The sequence below is a fragment of the Oncorhynchus gorbuscha genome, linkage group LG14, assembly GCF_021184085.1.
Source record: "Oncorhynchus gorbuscha isolate QuinsamMale2020 ecotype Even-year linkage group LG14, OgorEven_v1.0, whole genome shotgun sequence".
NCBI lineage: Eukaryota > Metazoa > Chordata > Actinopteri > Salmoniformes > Salmonidae > Oncorhynchus > Oncorhynchus gorbuscha.
This window is the reverse complement of record NC_060186.1, coordinates 25297600-25315553: the sequence shown is the minus strand read 5'-3', so window position 1 is coordinate 25315553 and position 17954 is coordinate 25297600. Positions and strand designations below refer to the sequence as shown.

The following is a 17954-nucleotide window of genomic DNA, read 5'->3' as shown; positions in this document are numbered from 1 at the left end:
TAAGCAGAATTAGCTTGGAGCTGGTGTGGCTTTGGCTAGGACTGGCACTGTCAACCTCATAAAAAAAACAACCTGCACATACCCACAAGATAATGTACTACATGTGTTTTTTGCACTCATTGACCACTATAACGTTAAATAAGCTCAGTTTCAGCCATATTTCTACTGAGCACCAAGTACACTACATGGCCAAAAGTATGCGGACGCCTGCTCGTCGAACATCTCATTCCAAAATCACGGCCATTGATATGGAGTTGGTGCCTCCTTTGCTGCTATAACAGCCTCCACTCTTCTGTAAAGGCTTTCCACTAGATGTTGGAAAAGAGACTTGCTTCCACTCAGCCACAAGAGCATTAGTGAGGTCGGGGCACTGATGTTGGGCGATTAGGCTCGCAGTCGGCATTCAAATTCATCCCAAAGGTGTTCGATGGGGGAGGTCTGGGCTCTGTGCAGGCCAGTGAAGTTATTCCACACTGATTCCGACAAACCATTTCTGTATGGACCTCACTTGTGCACGGGGATATTGTCATATCGAAACAGGAAAGGGCCTTCCCCAAACTGTTGCCACAAAGTTGGAAGCACAGAATCGTCTAGAATGTCATTGTATGCCGTAACATTAAGATTTCCTTTCACTGGAACTAAAGGGGCCAACCTGAACCATGAAAAACAGCCCCAGACCATTATTACTCCTCCACCAAACTTTACAGTTGGCACTATGCATTGGAGTGTTCTCCTGGTATCTGCCAAACTTGTATTCATCCGCCCGACTGCCAGATTGGGAAGCGGGATTCATCACTCCAGAGAACATGTTTCCACTGCTCCCGAGTCCAATGACGGTGAGCTTTACACCTCTCCAGCCGACGCTTGGCATTGCACATGGTGATCTTATGCTTGTGTGTGGCTGTTCGGCCATGGAGACCCATTTCATGAAGTTCCCGATGAACAGTTCTTGTGCTGGCGTTGCTTCCGGAGGCAGTTTGGAACTCGGTAGTGAGGGTTGCAACAAAGGACAGATTTCTACACGATTCAGTACTCGGGGGGGGGGGGGGTCCCGTTCTATGAGTTTGTGTGACCTACTACTTTGCGGCTGAGCCGTTATTGCTCCTAGACGTTTCCACTTCACAATAACAGCACAGTTGACTGGGGCAGCTCTAGCATGGCAGAAATTTGACAAACTAACTTGTTGGAAAGGTGGCATCCTATGATTGGGCCACGTTGAAAGTCACTGAGCTCTTCAGTACAGGCCATTTTAATGCCAATGTTTGTCGATGGAGATTGCATTGCTGTGTGCTCGGTTTTATATACCTATCAGCAATGAGTGTGGCTGAAACAGCCAAATCCACTAATTTGAAAGGGTGTCCACATACTTTTATACATACACACAAATCTAAACTGAAATCTGCAATATAAGCTTTCGTAACCTGGATATTTAGAGGTGTTTCAATGTAGTGTGATTTGTTTGTGCTTGATCAATATAAAATACTGAGATTGATGAAAGACTCAAAATGTAGTCACTTAAATGTAATTCACCCCTTTTATGGGTTTAATGACAAATAAATAAAAATGTAAAAGGTGCATATGCTAGTTATATTTTACGCTAACAACTATGCATGTTACATCTAAATATCTGGATTAGAGCAAAAGTCTATACTCACATGTCCCTCTTCCCAGGTATATGCTTCAATCCCTCTAGCAACAATCACGATACTTAGTGAAGGCATAATCTCATGAAGCCTACATTTCAACTACTCTCTATTCCCCTTGACCTAATGTTATTGTCATGATGAAACAGCTACGTTTCTTATATTACCTACACTTCTAGTTATAAATCTTCCATTATCTTACTCAGAGGGGGTAGTGGTTTGGGTGAAAGCAATACTCTTAGTTTCAGATTGTTATTAAAAAGACATCAAACAAAACACTATTCAGTGTCAGTGTGTATATATATATATATATATATATATATATTCAGAAGTGCGTCAGTGTTAGCGTCAGTATCTGTGTAGTACAGTCTGCAGGTCCTCTGGTAGAGAGCTGATGACAGTCTGGAGGTATCCCTCTAGTTTCTCCAGCACCCCTTCTTTCACCGGGAGCTGCTGCTTTCCAGCCTTCATCTGGAGTGGGGGACACAGACAGAGACTAGAGTAGGCAATGGTTTGCGGTACAGAATTCATTTCCCAACACTAAATACAGAATGTTACAAATGGCACCCGTTGAGGTGAGTGTAATGGACATATTGATGGGTTTTACTGACCAGTTTCTCTCTCAGTTTCAGAACCAGGTCCACTATCTCCACCTCTGACTTGTCTTTGGTCCAACCCAGCAGGTCCTGGGCAAGCAGACCATTAACAAAACATTAAACTAATCAAATATTATGGGTAGGGAAAGGACTCCTAACTGAAGTGAAGTCAGTGGAGTCGTGTGGTTGAGTTTATTGGTCACATGATGCTCTGTAAGTAGAGTTAAAACTAATGTCTTGAGGTGTGAGTGAAGAAGGCTGTGCGGTCAACTCACAGCATCACAGACAACCTCTAGGTGGAGACATTCTAGTTTCTGGGTCATCTCCCTGTGTCGCAGGCGATACCAGCCATCGAAGTTGGGGGACCTGAAGAATTTCCTACAAGGCCATACATTGAAGTGCAATGCATTTATGGATGATTTGTTTAGAAAAACACACACCACAACAAGATACAATAGTTAGACATGACAGATGAGGTGGCAGGTGAACATACCTGTACAGGCCCACCCAATCCCCTTTAAGCACAGAGGTGAGCTGAGGTCCAGCGTGCTCCAGAGTCCCCATGAACTCCTCCTGACTGAAGGGACGGATCTGAGGAGGGGTCTGAAACACACACACACATACGTTATTACCATATTCAAACAGTATCACCATACTATAGAAACAGGTTTGTTATCAATATCACCCACCTTCCAGGGAGTCACAGACCTCTGCAGAGGCATCAGGCTGGCCAGGTAACGTTCCTGGGGGAGACAGCCAGAGAGACAGGTGGGACACACAGCAGGACAGACAGACAGTCTATATAGGGGTGGGATGTTAGTGTGATAGGGAAGGCAGTCCCCTCACCAGTGGGATGATGAAGCTCTGGGTGAGTTCTAACAGATGTCTCCTCAAGATGGCGCTCTGCACCTCAGACGGCCTCTTCCTCTGGATCCCTTTTAGGAGTCTTTTGATGAGGGACTTGTCTTTTTGAAGGAACATTTTATGTGCTGTGTAGATACCTACAGGTAGGGAGAACATGTTTTTACACACTAATAACTCACTCTCTCAAACCATGTTGGCTCCATACCTCCAGATGTTTTACCTGGTTTAGTGTCCAGTGTTTTCAGCTTGGCTAGTTTCTTCACCTTTACCTGCTTGGGCAGATCACCTGACATCTTGAGTTCTCCAAGGCGTATAATGTGGGGCCAGGACTGGAAGGTCTTTATGAAGAAGGGATTAGTGACCCCCAGAATCACATTGGGACTGGAGAGAGAAAGGGAGCAGGGTGAGTTGAGTTGCCCCCCGGGTATGATAGAGTATAAACAGTGTTTAGAGTAAGCCCTACTCACGGTGCCTGTGTCCTAGTGGTATACTCTTTAAACTCAGTGTCGTGTATAGTGAAGTAGGGCCTGTAATCACAGCAATACCGCAGTGGCGCAATCGAGCTGTAGAGATGGGATAAATAATCATTTCATTTTACAAACTCCCCGAATTACATTGAGTCACGTTACACACACACGAGACGCTAAATGTCATACATCATATGGCATATTTCATGCATTTTCTGTTTACCTCACTAGGGCCAGCACGGTTTCCGAGGAGACAGTGGGAGAGGGTGCCATGACGACCACAGGCTCCCCGAGCAGCATGAGTTCCCAGAGCATCTGCAGGTGGATCAGGAAGGACTGGAAACACCTGGACAGGTCAGAGGGCAAAGGTCAGTTCATATACAATGGATGCTGCTTTCACTAATACAATACATCCTCAAATTAAACTGAAAATACAGCTTAAAGTTCAAGCCATGTAATTTACATAAACAAAACAAATACATAACTATTTACAGTTTATGAAGTTTACAATTTCACTTACTTGAACAGGTCAAGCTCATGTATGGTCGGTAGCATCATAGGGGCTGGTAGAAGATTCTGATATAACAGAAACATACTTTTTTTTTTAGATGAACAGTCCTCTAGCGATACCAATCAACTAACGTCAACTTTACTAACATCATGGAGAAGTCATATTTTTATGGGCATGTGGCCCATCACATAGAAAGCTACACCAACCTCCTTTTGTGCCTGTTTCTCCGGGCTTCCCCCTGGTTTGTCGTTTTTGGATGGGATCCTGACCTGCATGACCACGCCCATCACAGGCAGGTTGAGTGTCAACCCTGGCACCGGAGATTGCCATTGGTCAATCTCGTTGCACACTGCATGGTGGGAGAGTGAAAAAGAAAAAAGGTTAGGAATGTAGAGTCCAGGCTGTACATTAGAGCACTTAGGTAACTATAATGGGAGATTAATTAGAAATAAGATAGACTGGGAAGGGAAAAAAAGACAAGAAGTTATATCTTCTCACCTGCTTCAAGGCAAGGCTCCAACTTCTCAAAATACTCTGGAGCTATGATCTGCAGCAGGGACTGAAAGAGGTGGACATACGGTAGTCTGGACACCAGTACAAGAGACTAGAGAGAGATAGATGAGTGAAAGAGAAAAGGCAGGAAAGAGAATGAAAGAGAAAACCAAATGTGAATACATTGTGGTTCTGATGACGAATCAGATCTGTAACCTAAGCTTCTCACCTTCTGAAAGTAGCCTCTTTTGACAGAGGCGTCCTTGACTTGTCTGAAGTAGACATAGCCATAGAAATGGGCCAGCTCTCGCTGAGGGAGAAAGTGAAAGATGAGAATAGTCAAGCTATTGCAATGGCAGACAATTAGTGGTGGCTGACATTATATTCCACTCCAGTCACTGATTTAAGATTAGCTGTCCCTACCAAAGAACCAACCATAACCCTAAAAGGTAAGCAACCAAACTGTCCCTGGCCTGGACCACTTATTCAGTCAGGCCGATGACAGACGCCCAATCCCAAATCACCCCCTAAGACTAAACCCTACACACTTGTGGCAATGTGAGAGGATTTGGTTGATATAAGCAATATGGTGAAACTTTCACCTAGCCTATCAGAGTGTATTACCCTATTGCTTACACCTGTCAAATCTAATCAGATCTCCAAAAGTGTGATTTGGGATTGGGCCAGACCGAGGGCTCACCTGTAGTGTGACAGGTGCGTCTCTGCTGTAGGCGTCCTCCTCTCCGAACCAGGAGCCCCTGCGGCCCACAGACTGACGCAGTCTGAAGCTGAACTGGGTGTCTCCAAGGCATCCTGGGAAACACATCTCACAGGTCATGTGACTGATATAGATTTTTGGCCCAATCCCAAATCGACCCAACACGTGGAGATCTGAGTGGATTTGACAGTGTAAGCAATTTGGCAGGGATCATCAACTTGATTCAGCCGCGGGCTGATCTTTTCTTGAGCAGATGCTCAGAGGGACGGAACATAATTACAAATCATTTGTAGACTGAAAATTGACCACACGTAGCCCAAACAGATATAATATTTGACTAAAACCTAATAATTTCAAACCTTGCTTACATTTGTATACGATCACATGTATCTCTCTACTATGTGTTGGAATACTTTGGAACAGATTTCCAAAGTTAAAGTCACTTGGAGCTGATTTGCTAGTGTTTTTAACAGTCTTTTGTGTCCAGCAATTAAAATAAAAACATATTTAAACAATTTTTGTTTTTGCTCAGAAAACTTTGGGGGCCAAATAAAATTCACTGTGGGCAAAATTCGGCTCGCAGGCCGCCAGTTGGAGAACCCTGCAATATGGTAATAGTTCCAACTTCTGATAGGATCGGTGGAAGTTTCACCATATTGCTAAAAGCCATCAAATCATGTCAGATCTCCACTGCTTAGGGTCCTGGATCGATTTGGGGTTGGGCCTATGACCGTAATGTATTTTGTGATGATAGTTTGTGTCATCTAATACACTAACCTGAGTAAGAGTCAGGGAAGGACAGGTAGCAAATGCTAGTTTTCTGGAGTTTAAAAGGAGAGGAAGCACAATCAAAGACATACACAATTATTGACAGGCAACTAGCTTGTTATGTATGGGGGGGGAAAATCACAAAAAGAGCATACACTAATTTCCTACCTCCTTCTCAGTTAGTTTCACATCGTGTGGGTACACAAGCTGGAATAGAGGAGAAAGTGCCAAAATGTCATGTCACTATTCCACACAAGCGCCGGCAGGCCAAATTGTGAAACACATGAGAGGTTGATGTGGGCCAGGTTACTTGGATCATGTTGATTTCTTTCTGCAAGCAAACAAGACTTTGTACACAGGAACATTAACACGCTAGCTAGCTAGATCGGATGTCAACAACACCTGCTACGGATGCTACAGTACAGTACATTGCAACCCCACAATACCTCTATGGCTTGGCCGAGCTCGAGGTCGAAGGTAACGACGCAGACACACTCCAGCCACGACGAGAAACGGGCCCATGGCAAACTCGATTCTGTATTCTCTGCCGCATTCGCCGACTCAACAAGACGCGATTCGGAGCTGTCTAAAGGGTCCATTACGACTCAGTGGCCCATTTCCTCATTGCCCTTAATTATTGTGCTGCCCTGTTGGCTATTTGCTTCGCTCTCCAGTGAGAAGGGCTTGAAGTGACAGCTGAATCCCCCCGTCCTGTATTAACAGATAGTTGTTCTGATAAAAGCTAAAAAATATATTTTAAAAAACAAGCGAAATACATCACTTTTCATATGCTTCAAATGTTTTCGCCACGACGTATTTATTAACGCGAAGAAATAGATTGTTGAAAGGGAACGGAAATGTACCAGCTCATTCTGGTACATGTAGTGGTTTGATTATTAATTTAGAAAGAAACTCAACACATTCAGGTCCAGACTAAACTACAACCCCCACAATGCATGCAGCAGGGCGCTGTCACATGGACGTGCGGTGAGCCGGGTTGTAGTTCATTGCTAATGCAAGTTTTTTGCGCTCACTCTTCATGATCCTGGACCCGAACATGGCTTCAGCTACAGACCCGTGCTCATTTTCCTCCTTCTCCAAGTGCGTTACCAAGCATCTGAATCTCACCTACCATGTGGATTTTGACAGCCATGTCATCAAAGCTAAGGTCGCGCTCACCGTGGAGGTTTTAGTGGATAATTTCACGTCTTTGGTACAGTATTCATCTCATTTCTCAATCTGGTTCGCCAGTAAGCTATTAAACTAGCTAGCCAAGTTCATTAATTCTTCCTAGAAAATGCCTTTATGTTGCTACTAAAGTTGACGTGGGAAAAAGCCTGGTTTCAGTACACGTTGCTTCAGTTGGAAGCCTTGTTTCAGTACACGTTGCTTCAGTTGGAAGCCTTGTTTCAGTTCACTTGTTTCAGTACACTGCTACAAAGCATTTGGTTGAGTTTATCAGACACAACGTACCACACACACTGCTGCAAGACACGCTCGGAATATCACTCATTTTAAATCTGATCATTAGTGGGTCAATTCAGGAATGTTATGTAGCTAGCTAGCCATATGTTCTTTGTGGCACTGTTCTGCTCAGTGACGGCAAGACTTTGACAGGTCGAGTTGACATGTGATACCAGGCACGTGAACTTTAGAACTGAGTCCATACTGTGTTTCTCAGAGCAGGTGTAGGAAATGTAGACCGCGACTTGGGGCCAAATAGAGACAGAATTATGTATTTATTATGGTGACAGCTGTTTTCAGTCACAATCTGGGGGTAGATGGGTGATGTGGTTCTTGTAGTTGCTGACGCACACTGTTGGTTACCCAAACTTACTTCCCCACTTCCTTTCTTTTTGTCTTTTCTCTCTCTTTCTCTCTCTTTCTCTCTCTTTCTCTCTCTTTCTCTCTCTTTCCTATGATCAGACCCTTGACACGAAGGACCTGAAGGTCTCTAAGGTAACAGCCAATGGACAGGCAGCAAAGTTCACTCTGGGACCCAAGCACAGCTTCATGGGAACCCCTCTGGAGATCACACTGCCCTTTGACCTCTCCAGGTAACCACACCATAGGGGCCTGTTCAGAAGGATGTAATGTTACAGAACGTGAAGATAGAAATGAATTGTGTAGAACATATACGATTGTTTGTCATATAGAGTAGGGGAATAGTGTCTTCTCTATTCACTCCATTTCTATCTGTAACGTTCAGAAGAGTGCACATCACTGATTGCACCCCAGGCAACTCAACCCTCAGTTATTGAACTGATGGATGCTGGTTTAGAGGTAATATTTAGTGTGTGTGTTTGTTTCTCAGGGGTCAGCATGTGATCGTGGAGGTGACATATGAGACTGCACCTAGTGCTTCTGCGCTGCAGTGGCTCACTCCTGAACAGACTGCTGGGAAGAAACACCCCTACCTCTTCAGCCAGTGCCAGGTAACACACACACACACACACACACACACACACACACACACACACACACACACACACACACACACACACACACACACACACACACACACACACACACACACACACACACACACACACACACACACACACACACACACACACTGTGAGTTTATGGACATGCATAAACATTAAGTCTTATTGTTGTTGTTTTTACAAAAGACTGCGCCACAAACAGTACTTTTATGGTAAAAGTTGTTGCTGTGGCATCAAAATGGAACGTTTACACAACCTCCTCTGCAACACCTGCCCAGTGTAACTGTAGTCACGCACAGAAACCACTTCTGTAGCTAGAAGTTCTTATCAGAGGAAAAGTGCTGTTAAATGGTTATAACCAGTGCCAGATGTGAGACAAATAATGCACTTCTACAAACATAAAAAGTCTTAATTTTTGGTTGGATGCCAGCCTTGCTCAACGGTCATTTTAACTGTCAGAGTAGTTGTAAGACTGCCTCAAAAGACATCACAAAAGAACACTTCCCCAACCCCATCTTCTGCAACATCCGGCCAGTTGTATTGTAGTCACACACAGACACCTGTGCTGCTCTTTTGAAGTTCTTAGCCGAAGGAAGATGTAATAATTTGATCGTAACCTGTGCCAGTTGCGGTTGCTTTCGCCCCTGCTTTCTTTTTCCATTTACATCCCTCTTCTCCCTCTTCTTCCTGTATCACCTGTGTGTCCAAAGGGGCAGTGTTCCGCTGCGGCACAGATAAGCTTTATGAGAGGACCTTGATCATTGGCTCCTTTGTCGCTGATATTGATAGCAGCCTTCTATATTACTGCACTCAATATGTCTTTGTTTACTTCAATTAAGTGTATTTGTCCCCTCTTGGAGATAAATCCAGATTAGGTGGCTGATGTAGCAATGTGCTAATAGCCACCCCAAACCCCTCCAGGCCACTCATTGCAGGAGCATGGTTCCCTGCCAGGATACCCCCGCCATGAAACACACCTACTATGCCCAGGTGTCTGTCCCCAAGGAGCTGGTGGCTGTGATGAGCGCTGTACGGGATGGACAGGAGCCTGATCCCCAGGACAGCAGCCGGGCCATCTACCGCTTCAGACAACCAGTTAGTGTCTCTATTCTCTACCACTTTCTATCCATCTCTCCATCCAACCGTCCATTGTCATCCATAGCTTAATGCTGCCAGTCTTGCTTTTTTGGCTTGACTGTTCAAGGTACAGCGCTGCCAAAGTAGCTGCTGATCAAGCAATAAGGAGTTAATTACAAGGACAGTTGAGATGAAACAGCCAGATAACAAAAGGAACCCGTCGTAGCATGCCTGCAATCTGAACGAAGCCCATTCTCAGAGACTGGTGTTGGAGCAGGTACATGGCTGTGTGTGTCTGACCTCTGTTGTTGATCTTTGACACCTCCCAGGTGCCCATGCCCTCTTACCTCATTGCCATCGTGGTGGGAGCTCTGGAGAGCAGGTACACACACACACACACACACACACACACACACACACACACACGTAACTATTGCCCTGTTTTCCTACTAATTATTTTTAAATTAATAAATGATCCGTGAAATATTAGTAATAGATGTTTGCTTGTTGTTTTACAAGAGAGATTGGGCCCAGGTCTCGTGTTTGGTCAGAGAAGGAGTTTGTGGACAAGGCAGCTTTTGAGTTCTCAGAGGTGAGTTTCTCAGTATTTAGTGTATCTGTGAGGTATGTCGGTGATTTGTCCATGTCCCACTCATTCTACATCAGCAGAGTTTAATATTGAAGTGTGTGTGTGTGTGTGTGTGTGTGTGTGTGTGTGTGTGTGTGTGTGTGTGTGTGTGTGTGTGTGTGTGTGTGTGTGTGTGTGTGTGTGTGTGTGTGTGTGTGTGTGTGTGTGTGACCCTCTCAGACAGAGACCATGTTGAAGACAGCTGAGGACCTTGCGGGTCCGTATGTGTGGGGCCAGTATGACATTCTGGTCCTGCCCCCCTCCTTCCCGTATGGAGGCATGGAGAACCCCTGCCTTACCTTTGCCACCCCCACACTGCTGGTGAGACACCTTACACACATCACAATACCAAATCCACCTGCCTGTGTATATATATATATTTTTAAAAATTAACCTTCCTTTGTTCCTATGTTTATCTTCTAGGCTGGAGACAGATCCTTGTCCAATGTAAGTAAACACAGTTCACAGGTGTACTTGTCTTCTCAAGTATGTGTTTATATCTGTGTAATGGGTGTGTTAACCTGTGTCCTCCTGTTTTCTCTCTCCAGGTCATAGCCCATGAGATCTCTCACAGCTGGACTGGCAACCTGGTGACCAACAAGACCTGGGAGCACTTCTGGTATGGCACAGAAAAAACATTCTATCCATTTTTCTTTTCTCACTTGAATGAACGGGAATGATATCATGTCAATTGGTGAAATGAGCCATAACTGAGTATCGGACAAATGGGATGGAGAGATAGAAAAGGGCAGATTGCTTTCCGGAGTTAATGAGTTCATAATTAGTGTGTGTGTGACCCTTCCTTCTAAATCAAATCAAATCAAAATGTATTTGTCACATACACATGGTTAGCAGATGTTAATGCGAGTGTAGCGAAATGCTTGTGCTTCTAGTTCCGACAATGCAGTAATAACCAACAAGTAATCTAACTAACAATTCCAAAACTACTGTATTATACACAGTGTAAGGGGATAAAGAATATGTACATAAAGATATATGAATGAGTGATGGTACAGAGCAACATAGGCAAGATGCAGTAGATGGTATCGAGTACAGTATATACATATGGGATGAGTATGTAAACAAAGTGGCATAGTTAAAGTGGCTAGTGATACATGTATTACATAAGGATGCAGTCGATGATATAGAGTACAGTATATACGTATGCATATGAGATTAATAATGTAGGGTATGTAACATTATATAAAGTAGCATTGTTTAAAGTGGCTATTGATATATTTACATTTCCCATCAATTCCCATTATTAAAGTGGCTGGAGTTGAATCAGTGTCAGTGACAGTGTGTTGGCAGCAGCCACTCAATGTTAGTGGTGGCTGTTTAACAGTCTGTTGGCCTTGAGATAGAAGTTGTTTTTCAGTCTCTCGGTCCCAGCTTTGATGCACCTGTACTGACCTCACCTTCTGGATGATAGCGGGGTGAACAGGCAGTGGCTCGGGTGGTTGTTGTCCTTTATGATCTTTATGGCCTTCCTGTAACATCGGGTGGTGTAGGTGTCCTGGAGGGCAGGTAGTTTGCCCCCAGTGATGCGTTGTGCAGACCTCACTACCCTCTGGAGAGCCTTACGGTTGTGGGCGGAGCAGTTGCCGTACAAGGCAGTGATACAGCCCGCCAGGATGCTCTCGATTGTGCATCTGTAGATGTTTGTGAGTGCTTTTGGTGACAAGCCAAATTTCTTCAGCCTCCTGAGGTTGAAGATGCGCTGCTGCGCCTTCTTCACGATGCTGTCTGTGTGGGTGGACCAATTCAGTTTGTCTGTGATGTGTATGCAGAGGAACTTAAAACTTGCTACCCTCTCCACTACTGTTCCATCGATGTGGATAGGGGGGTGTTCCCTCTGCTGTTTCCTGAAGTCCACAATCATCTCCTTAGTTTTGTTGACGTTGAGTGTGAGGTTATTTTCCTGACCCCACACTCAAAGGGCCCTCACCTCCTCCTTGTAGGCCGTCTCGTCGTTGTTGGTAATCAAGCCTACCACTGTTGTGTCGTCCGCAAACTTGATGATTGAGTTGGAGGTGTGCGTGGCCACGCAGTCGTGGGTGAACAGGGAGTACAGGAGAGGGCTCAGAACGCACCCTTGTGGGGCCCCAGTGTTGAGGATCAGCGGGGTGGAGATGTTGTTGCCTACCCTCACCACCTGGGGGCGGGGGAAGTACCCAGTTGCACAGGGCGGGGTCGAGACCCAGGGTCTCGAGCTTGATGACGAGCTTGGAGGGTACTATGGTGTTGAATGCCGAGCTGTAGTTGATGAACAGCATTGCGTGTGTTCTCCAGGTTGAACGAGGGTCACACGGTGTACCTTGAGAGAATGATTGGCAGGTCTATGGAGAGTGAACAGTTCAGACAGTTCAAGGCCATGGGCGGCTGGAAGGACCTGCAGGAATCGGTGAGAGAACACACACACACACATGCATGAGTACACTGTAACACTGTTACACACACTGGTACATAAAGCCTTGTTCACATTTAGCAGTTTGAAGTGACTCAAATCACATTTTTTTATATAATCTGTTATTTTTCCAGAAATTTGAACTGCCAAAACCCACATGGAATCGGATATTTCAAGTCACATTTCAAACCAACTTTCGTAGGTGGTTTGAAGTCCGATATACATCTGATTCCTGGCCATGCGACTTGTCTAAACGGTCACATTGGATGAATTTGCTCTCAAGTGGTTTTTATTTGGCATATCTTGTTGCTTCCTCGCTACTCTATTGACAGTTTCACAAGAACATGTGGTAGCTAACTAGCTTGTTAATTGTTCACCAACAAATGAGAGAGTCAGCGGTAGAGAGCGAAACAGCTACCTAGCTAGCTAGTTGACTGCTGTGGCTAACCAAAAAGGACTTGTTTTTGAAAGTTAAATCGTCTCGTCATTTGAGGCTTTCAAAGTGTTCAAACGCTGTGACTTTGCTCGTTCAAAGTAACTAGGAAACGTCCATGGCAGGCATTGTTGTCACCTTAGATTGTTACTTAACTTCTGAGTGACAGGAAGAACGAGCACCGCCGCCAATCAGCCTACACCACTGTGCCCACACCCTTCGTTACTATAACAATTAACGTAGGCATGTCAGCAAATGACTCCTGTCTGAACCCACAGAAATCCGATTCTGTCACTTGTAACTTGCTGTCTGGACAGTCAGTGTTTCAAAACGGATTTGAGCGTTGAGGCCTGCAGTGTGAACAAGGCTTAAGTCACGTCTGACTTCACTGAAAGACAAGCCACTTACATGTTCACTTCTGTGTGTGTGTGTGTGTGTGTGTGTGTGTGTGTGTGTGTGTGTGTGTGTGTGTGTGTGTGTGTGTGTGTGTGTGTGTGTGTGTGTGTGTGTGTGTGTGTGTGTGTGTGTGTGTGTGTGTGTGTGTGTGTGTGTGTGTGTGTGTGTGTGTGTAACTCTGTATGCCCGGCCTTATCTGATCTGTTACCTCTGTCTCCCAGGTGAACACGTTTGGGGCCAACAACCCTCTGACCAACCTGGTTCCCAACCTGAATGAGGTGGACCCTGACGATGCCTTCTCCTCTGTCCCCTACGAGAAGGGTTTCGCTCTTCTATACCACCTGGAGCAGCTCATGGGAGGACCTGGTGAGAGAGACACACACACACACACACACATTTCATTCAGTCCGTTTTTAAAATTGAAGACACTTGCTTCCTGTTAATTGGCTGTGTCTCTTCCAGAGGTGTTTATGGGTTTTGTGAAGTCGTACATCCAGATGTTTGCTTACAGCAGCGTCACTACTGAGGAGTGGAAGAAGTACCTCTTCACCTACTTTAAGAACAAGGTACAGTAACCGCCACTCTCCACCTCACCAAGCTGCTATCAGAGCCCCGTGCTGCGGCTGTTGACCGTGTCTCTGTGTCACCTTTACCGCTCCCTGTCCCATCTCAGGTGGACATCCTGAATAAGGTGGACTGGAACGCCTGGATGCACACCCCTGGGATGCCCCCCGTCAAACCACAGTGGGTTTACCTTACCTAACCGTTTCACTCGAGAATCACTCACCGTGGCTGCCTGTTACCCCTTTTGAGCCACACTTCTTTTGAGCCACACTTCTGTTAGTTTGTGGGTCTGTGTCGCCATTTACCTGTCCACACAATCTGAGGTGTGTGTGTGTGTGTTAAATCAATGCCCCCCCCCCCCCCCCCAGATATGACACCACCATGGCAGACGCCTGCATCGCGCTGTGTAAGAGATGGGTGAAGGTGAGCTCCACATGCTCCACATTGATAATGCGTATGTTCTAGAACCTCATGATGGTAGAACACAGCATTTTTACAAGTTTTACTGTATGTTCATTTCTCTCTCCCTCTCTAGACCAAAGAGGGGGATCTGGGGAATTTCAGTGAGGTGGATATGAAGACTCTCTCCACCCACCAGCTTATAGAGTTCCTGTCTCTGCTCCTGCAAGAGGTAGACACGCCTCACTGTCACTCACCTGGTCATCATAGCAACCTTCCATAAGCCATGTGATCGTTCTATTGGACTCCAAAGCAGACCAATGACCCTATCTTCTCCCCCTAGGATCCCCTCCCCCTCAGCCATGTGAAGAGGATGCAGGAAGTGTACCGACTCAACGCCCTCAACAACGCAGAGATCCGCTTCAGGCGAGTTCCTGTCCTGGGGTCCCATCGTTCAGTATGTGCTGGCAAAGTGTGTGTCATTGGCTCTCACGGTTGGCTCCTTTCTTCCAGGTGGCTGCGGCTGTGTGTCAAGTCCAAGTGGGAGGATGCCGTTCCCATGGCGCTGAAGATGGCGACAGAGCAGGGGAGGATGAAGTTCACACGGCCACTATTCAAGTAACCAACGGCACCACTACCTTGAGACCATCTCTGTTATTAGATGCCATGCGTTGTTGTGCTTTCTGGATCAAATTATTTCTAGGCAGCATCTTGTTAAAGACACGAGTCCTATTCTCTTACTTAGGCACCCTTTGTGTGTGTGTGTTCTACCTAATCCCGCTCTTTCTCCCTCTCCTTCTTTTAGAGAGGTGTACAACTTCGATAAGTATCGCGAGGAGGCGGTGCGTGTGTTCATAGCCCACCGGGCAGCCATGCACCCAGTGACATCTAATCTGGTGGCCAAGGACCTGAAGGTGGACACTGGCAAGAGCACCTGATTCTAATTGGAATCCCCACCGGAAGCACTCCGAGACTGGCATTTTTACCCGGGACACACCCCGCCCCATTGCCCAAAACGACCGGAGAAAGCTCGAGAGAAGCTTTTCAGTCACACCCCCACTTTTAATAACTGTCTACTTTGCTCGGCCGCTATTCAGAATTGTCTTTTTTCTGTTTGTTTTACATTAAGGTTCATGATACGTCGAGCAGAGTTGTGGTCAATATTGAATTTAATTCAATTCAAACTCATTTGCCACAGCCCACAGGAAGCAGAATTTGAATTGAAGGAAGTGGAATTGAATTCAAACCAATTATACTAAGACATGGAAGTCTCTTAAATTTGACAAAGCTTTTATAAAAAGCATGTGCCACATATTAATACACATAACATTTCAAATACTATGGCTCTATTTAATCAGATCCGCTTTAGCATAGCAGTTGTTTTGACAACTGGGGTGGAACTGTCAAATTAACAAGTGACTCCCAGCATTATACCTAAAGCAGACATCGCCATTGGCTGCATGGCGTTGCATTAACTGAAATCCCATGAAGCCTTTTTTACAAGTTTGAACACTGAGATGTAATCTACACCTCGATTAAGATGATAGAAATCGTCATTATTTTGTTAAATGATTTTTAAATGATTTCTATATAGCCTACAATTTATTGTTCTGAATTTCTAATGCAAGTGAGACTATCGCCGGTCAACGCTTAATCTGATTGAATATAGGCTTTAGTTAGATTATAACTCAAACCAGTATTTTTCTTTGTCATGAGATGTTAGCTTATTCCCTTTCCTACTAGTGTTTGATCTAATTGCATGCTGGGAAATGTATTCGGATATGTAAAGACGTTAAGGAAATTATTATTGACAACCCACAACATGATCTTAGAGTATTTCACACCACTGCAATTATTTCAAATAGTTTGAAGAGAATGTGCAAATCAATTCAGAATTGACCCCAACTTTGACATTGGGGTATTCATCTCAGGGCAGAAAAGTAAAGAGAAAAAAAGTTAAGATTTTTTTTTTTATTGGGGGAGGGAAACTCATTTTAGAATGGTTTACATTTAATCCAGAATCAAATACAGAACCAGTGTGGATTAGTTCCAATATCTCATCCTTTATTTGATGCCATTAAACACCATGATCATAGAGTTGTGAATGTCTCGTGTTTTTTCATGATCAGTTGACGGTATTAGGCAGTTTCACGTCCCAGCATTTGCCCTCTAGTAGTAATCCTGAGAATTGAAGAAAGAATCTGAGAGATGGTTACCAGTCAACACTGGACTCTCTACAGACTTCCATCCCATTCTGCTGGCTTCAGACAGAGAGAGAAAGGCTGGTAGGTAGATGTGCTGGATCTGGGATTTGTGCTGTGTAGGATATAGGGCACCCAGATTGAGGCCAGGATTCAATCAGATTGCGGGTTATAGGCATATAACTTGCAAAAGAGCCAGCATGCAGTTTTTTACTGTGAATGGGTTCTCTGGGAACATTGCTTTTAGATGCTGCAGTGCCTATAACGTGATCTGATTGAATCCCTTCCTGAGTTTGTTGCTCTGGGGTTGCCTTGCAATTATGGGGTTGTGGGTTCAAATCTCCACTCTGTTTTGAATGTAGCCTCGGAAATCCAAGACCTAAGGCAACAGCACTAGTATGCTGGAACAATGTGGGGGGCAACCCATCTGCCTGGACTATTTTGAATGCATTTTCATAGTCTATATGGTAAATATAAATATAGGAAGAGACGTGTTTACAGTGTAAACGAACTGGTGCCTCAGGTGTAAGGAGCTTAACCTCCAATGAAAGGTCATGGGTTCAAGACCTGCATGCAGCACTGGAATGTTTTGATTCAGAACAGGGGATGCTACTCAGTCAATGAGCAGCGGTCGAGACAATCTCCCAGAAAAAGTGTGCACTTATTTGTTTTCAATAGAGACTTCTCTAGATTTAGAAACTAAGGGAGGGCCCTATACATTTCCTTTAAATTACAATTGGGCTTTGGCGCTGTTCTTCCGCGATTTAAAAAAATGTACCCCCTCCGCCTCCTATACAATCAGCCATCATTGTGTGACAGCCACTCCCTCAGGTGGCCTTGACTCACCGACCAGTGAAGTCCTCAGTATCCAACCATGCTCCAGAGCAGGCCCCTGGGTTCATGCCTAGGACTGTGTGCTTTAGGGGCCACAGAGCTGGAGCCACAGACTCCTTTACAATTTTTAAAGAAATCCACACAAAACAGGGATTTAACCCCAGAGCCATGAACTCCTTGACATACCATATCGTTATACAAGTGGCAGGTTTAGACATGAATGAACAAGCTGAGAGTAATCTCAGCAGCTATTTCGGACTGAACACAATAGCCTGTGCAGGAGCTGTGCAGGAGACGGACTGCTGGAATCCCCAGCCCCAGGTCGTTCTCCCTTCCTCTCCCCTACAGGAGTCCCCCTTATCATCTCAAATGTTCAAACATGACATCATGATGTCAGAATGTCTTTATTATCCAATGTGTGAAGTAAAACATTATTCATGTCATTTTAAAAAAGGTTTAAAAAAAATCAGTGCTGTTTCATTTTTACATAATATACATTTTTCTAAATG

General features: G+C 44.9%; 2 protein-coding genes across 2 annotated transcripts; one reads left to right on the top strand and one right to left on the bottom strand.

The window, feature by feature from the left end:
- Window positions 1-936: 936 nt before the first annotated feature.
- On the bottom strand, window positions 937-6933 carry dennd6b (DENN/MADD domain containing 6B). The gene is made up of 17 exons (XM_046297610.1): window positions 6506-6933; window positions 6228-6266; window positions 6069-6111; window positions 5274-5386; window positions 4803-4883; window positions 4580-4685; window positions 4288-4430; window positions 4091-4146; window positions 3794-3916; window positions 3571-3666; window positions 3324-3484; window positions 3086-3240; window positions 2929-2982; window positions 2733-2842; window positions 2515-2617; window positions 2255-2329; window positions 937-2114 (listed from the first exon to the last, which is right to left on the bottom strand). The coding sequence occupies exons 1-17, from the start codon at window positions 6656-6658 to the stop codon at window positions 1992-1994; spliced, it is 1734 nt and encodes a 577-aa protein (XP_046153566.1). The 5' UTR covers window positions 6659-6933; the 3' UTR covers window positions 937-1991.
- A 117-nt stretch (window positions 6934-7050) lies between these two features.
- On the top strand, window positions 7051-16505 carry LOC123994697 (leukotriene A-4 hydrolase-like). Its single transcript, XM_046297607.1, has 18 exons — window positions 7051-7272; window positions 7986-8116; window positions 8374-8494; window positions 9428-9601; window positions 9913-9965; window positions 10103-10175; window positions 10392-10532; window positions 10635-10658; window positions 10760-10830; window positions 12504-12615; window positions 13669-13813; window positions 13910-14013; window positions 14121-14191; window positions 14380-14434; window positions 14547-14642; window positions 14754-14836; window positions 14924-15028; window positions 15216-16505. The coding sequence occupies exons 1-18, from the start codon at window positions 7099-7101 to the stop codon at window positions 15346-15348; spliced, it is 1866 nt and encodes a 621-aa protein (XP_046153563.1). The 5' UTR covers window positions 7051-7098; the 3' UTR covers window positions 15349-16505.
- The last annotated feature ends 1449 nt before the right edge of the window (window positions 16506-17954 follow it).

Excerpts from the sequence above, each read along its gene's own strand:
- dennd6b (XM_046297610.1), bottom strand. The coding sequence starts at position 6,658 with ATGGACCCTTTAGACAGCTCCGAATCGCGTCTTGTTGAGTCGGCGAAT. Across the intron at positions 3,667-3,793 it reads ACCGTGCTGGCCCTAGTGAG|CTCGATTGCGCCACTGCGGT; the intron begins GTAAACAGAAAA and ends CCATCTCTACAG. Across the intron at positions 2,618-2,732 it reads GATTGGGTGGGCCTGTACAG|GAAATTCTTCAGGTCCCCCA; the intron begins GTATGTTCACCT and ends ATGGCCTTGTAG.
- LOC123994697 (XM_046297607.1), top strand. The coding sequence starts at position 7,099 with ATGATCCTGGACCCGAACATGGCTTCAGCTACAGACCCGTGCTCATTT. Across the intron at positions 8,117-8,373 it reads CTGCCCTTTGACCTCTCCAG|GGGTCAGCATGTGATCGTGG; the intron begins GTAACCACACCA and ends TTTGTTTCTCAG. Across the intron at positions 10,659-10,759 it reads GAGACAGATCCTTGTCCAAT|GTCATAGCCCATGAGATCTC; the intron begins GTAAGTAAACAC and ends TTCTCTCTCCAG.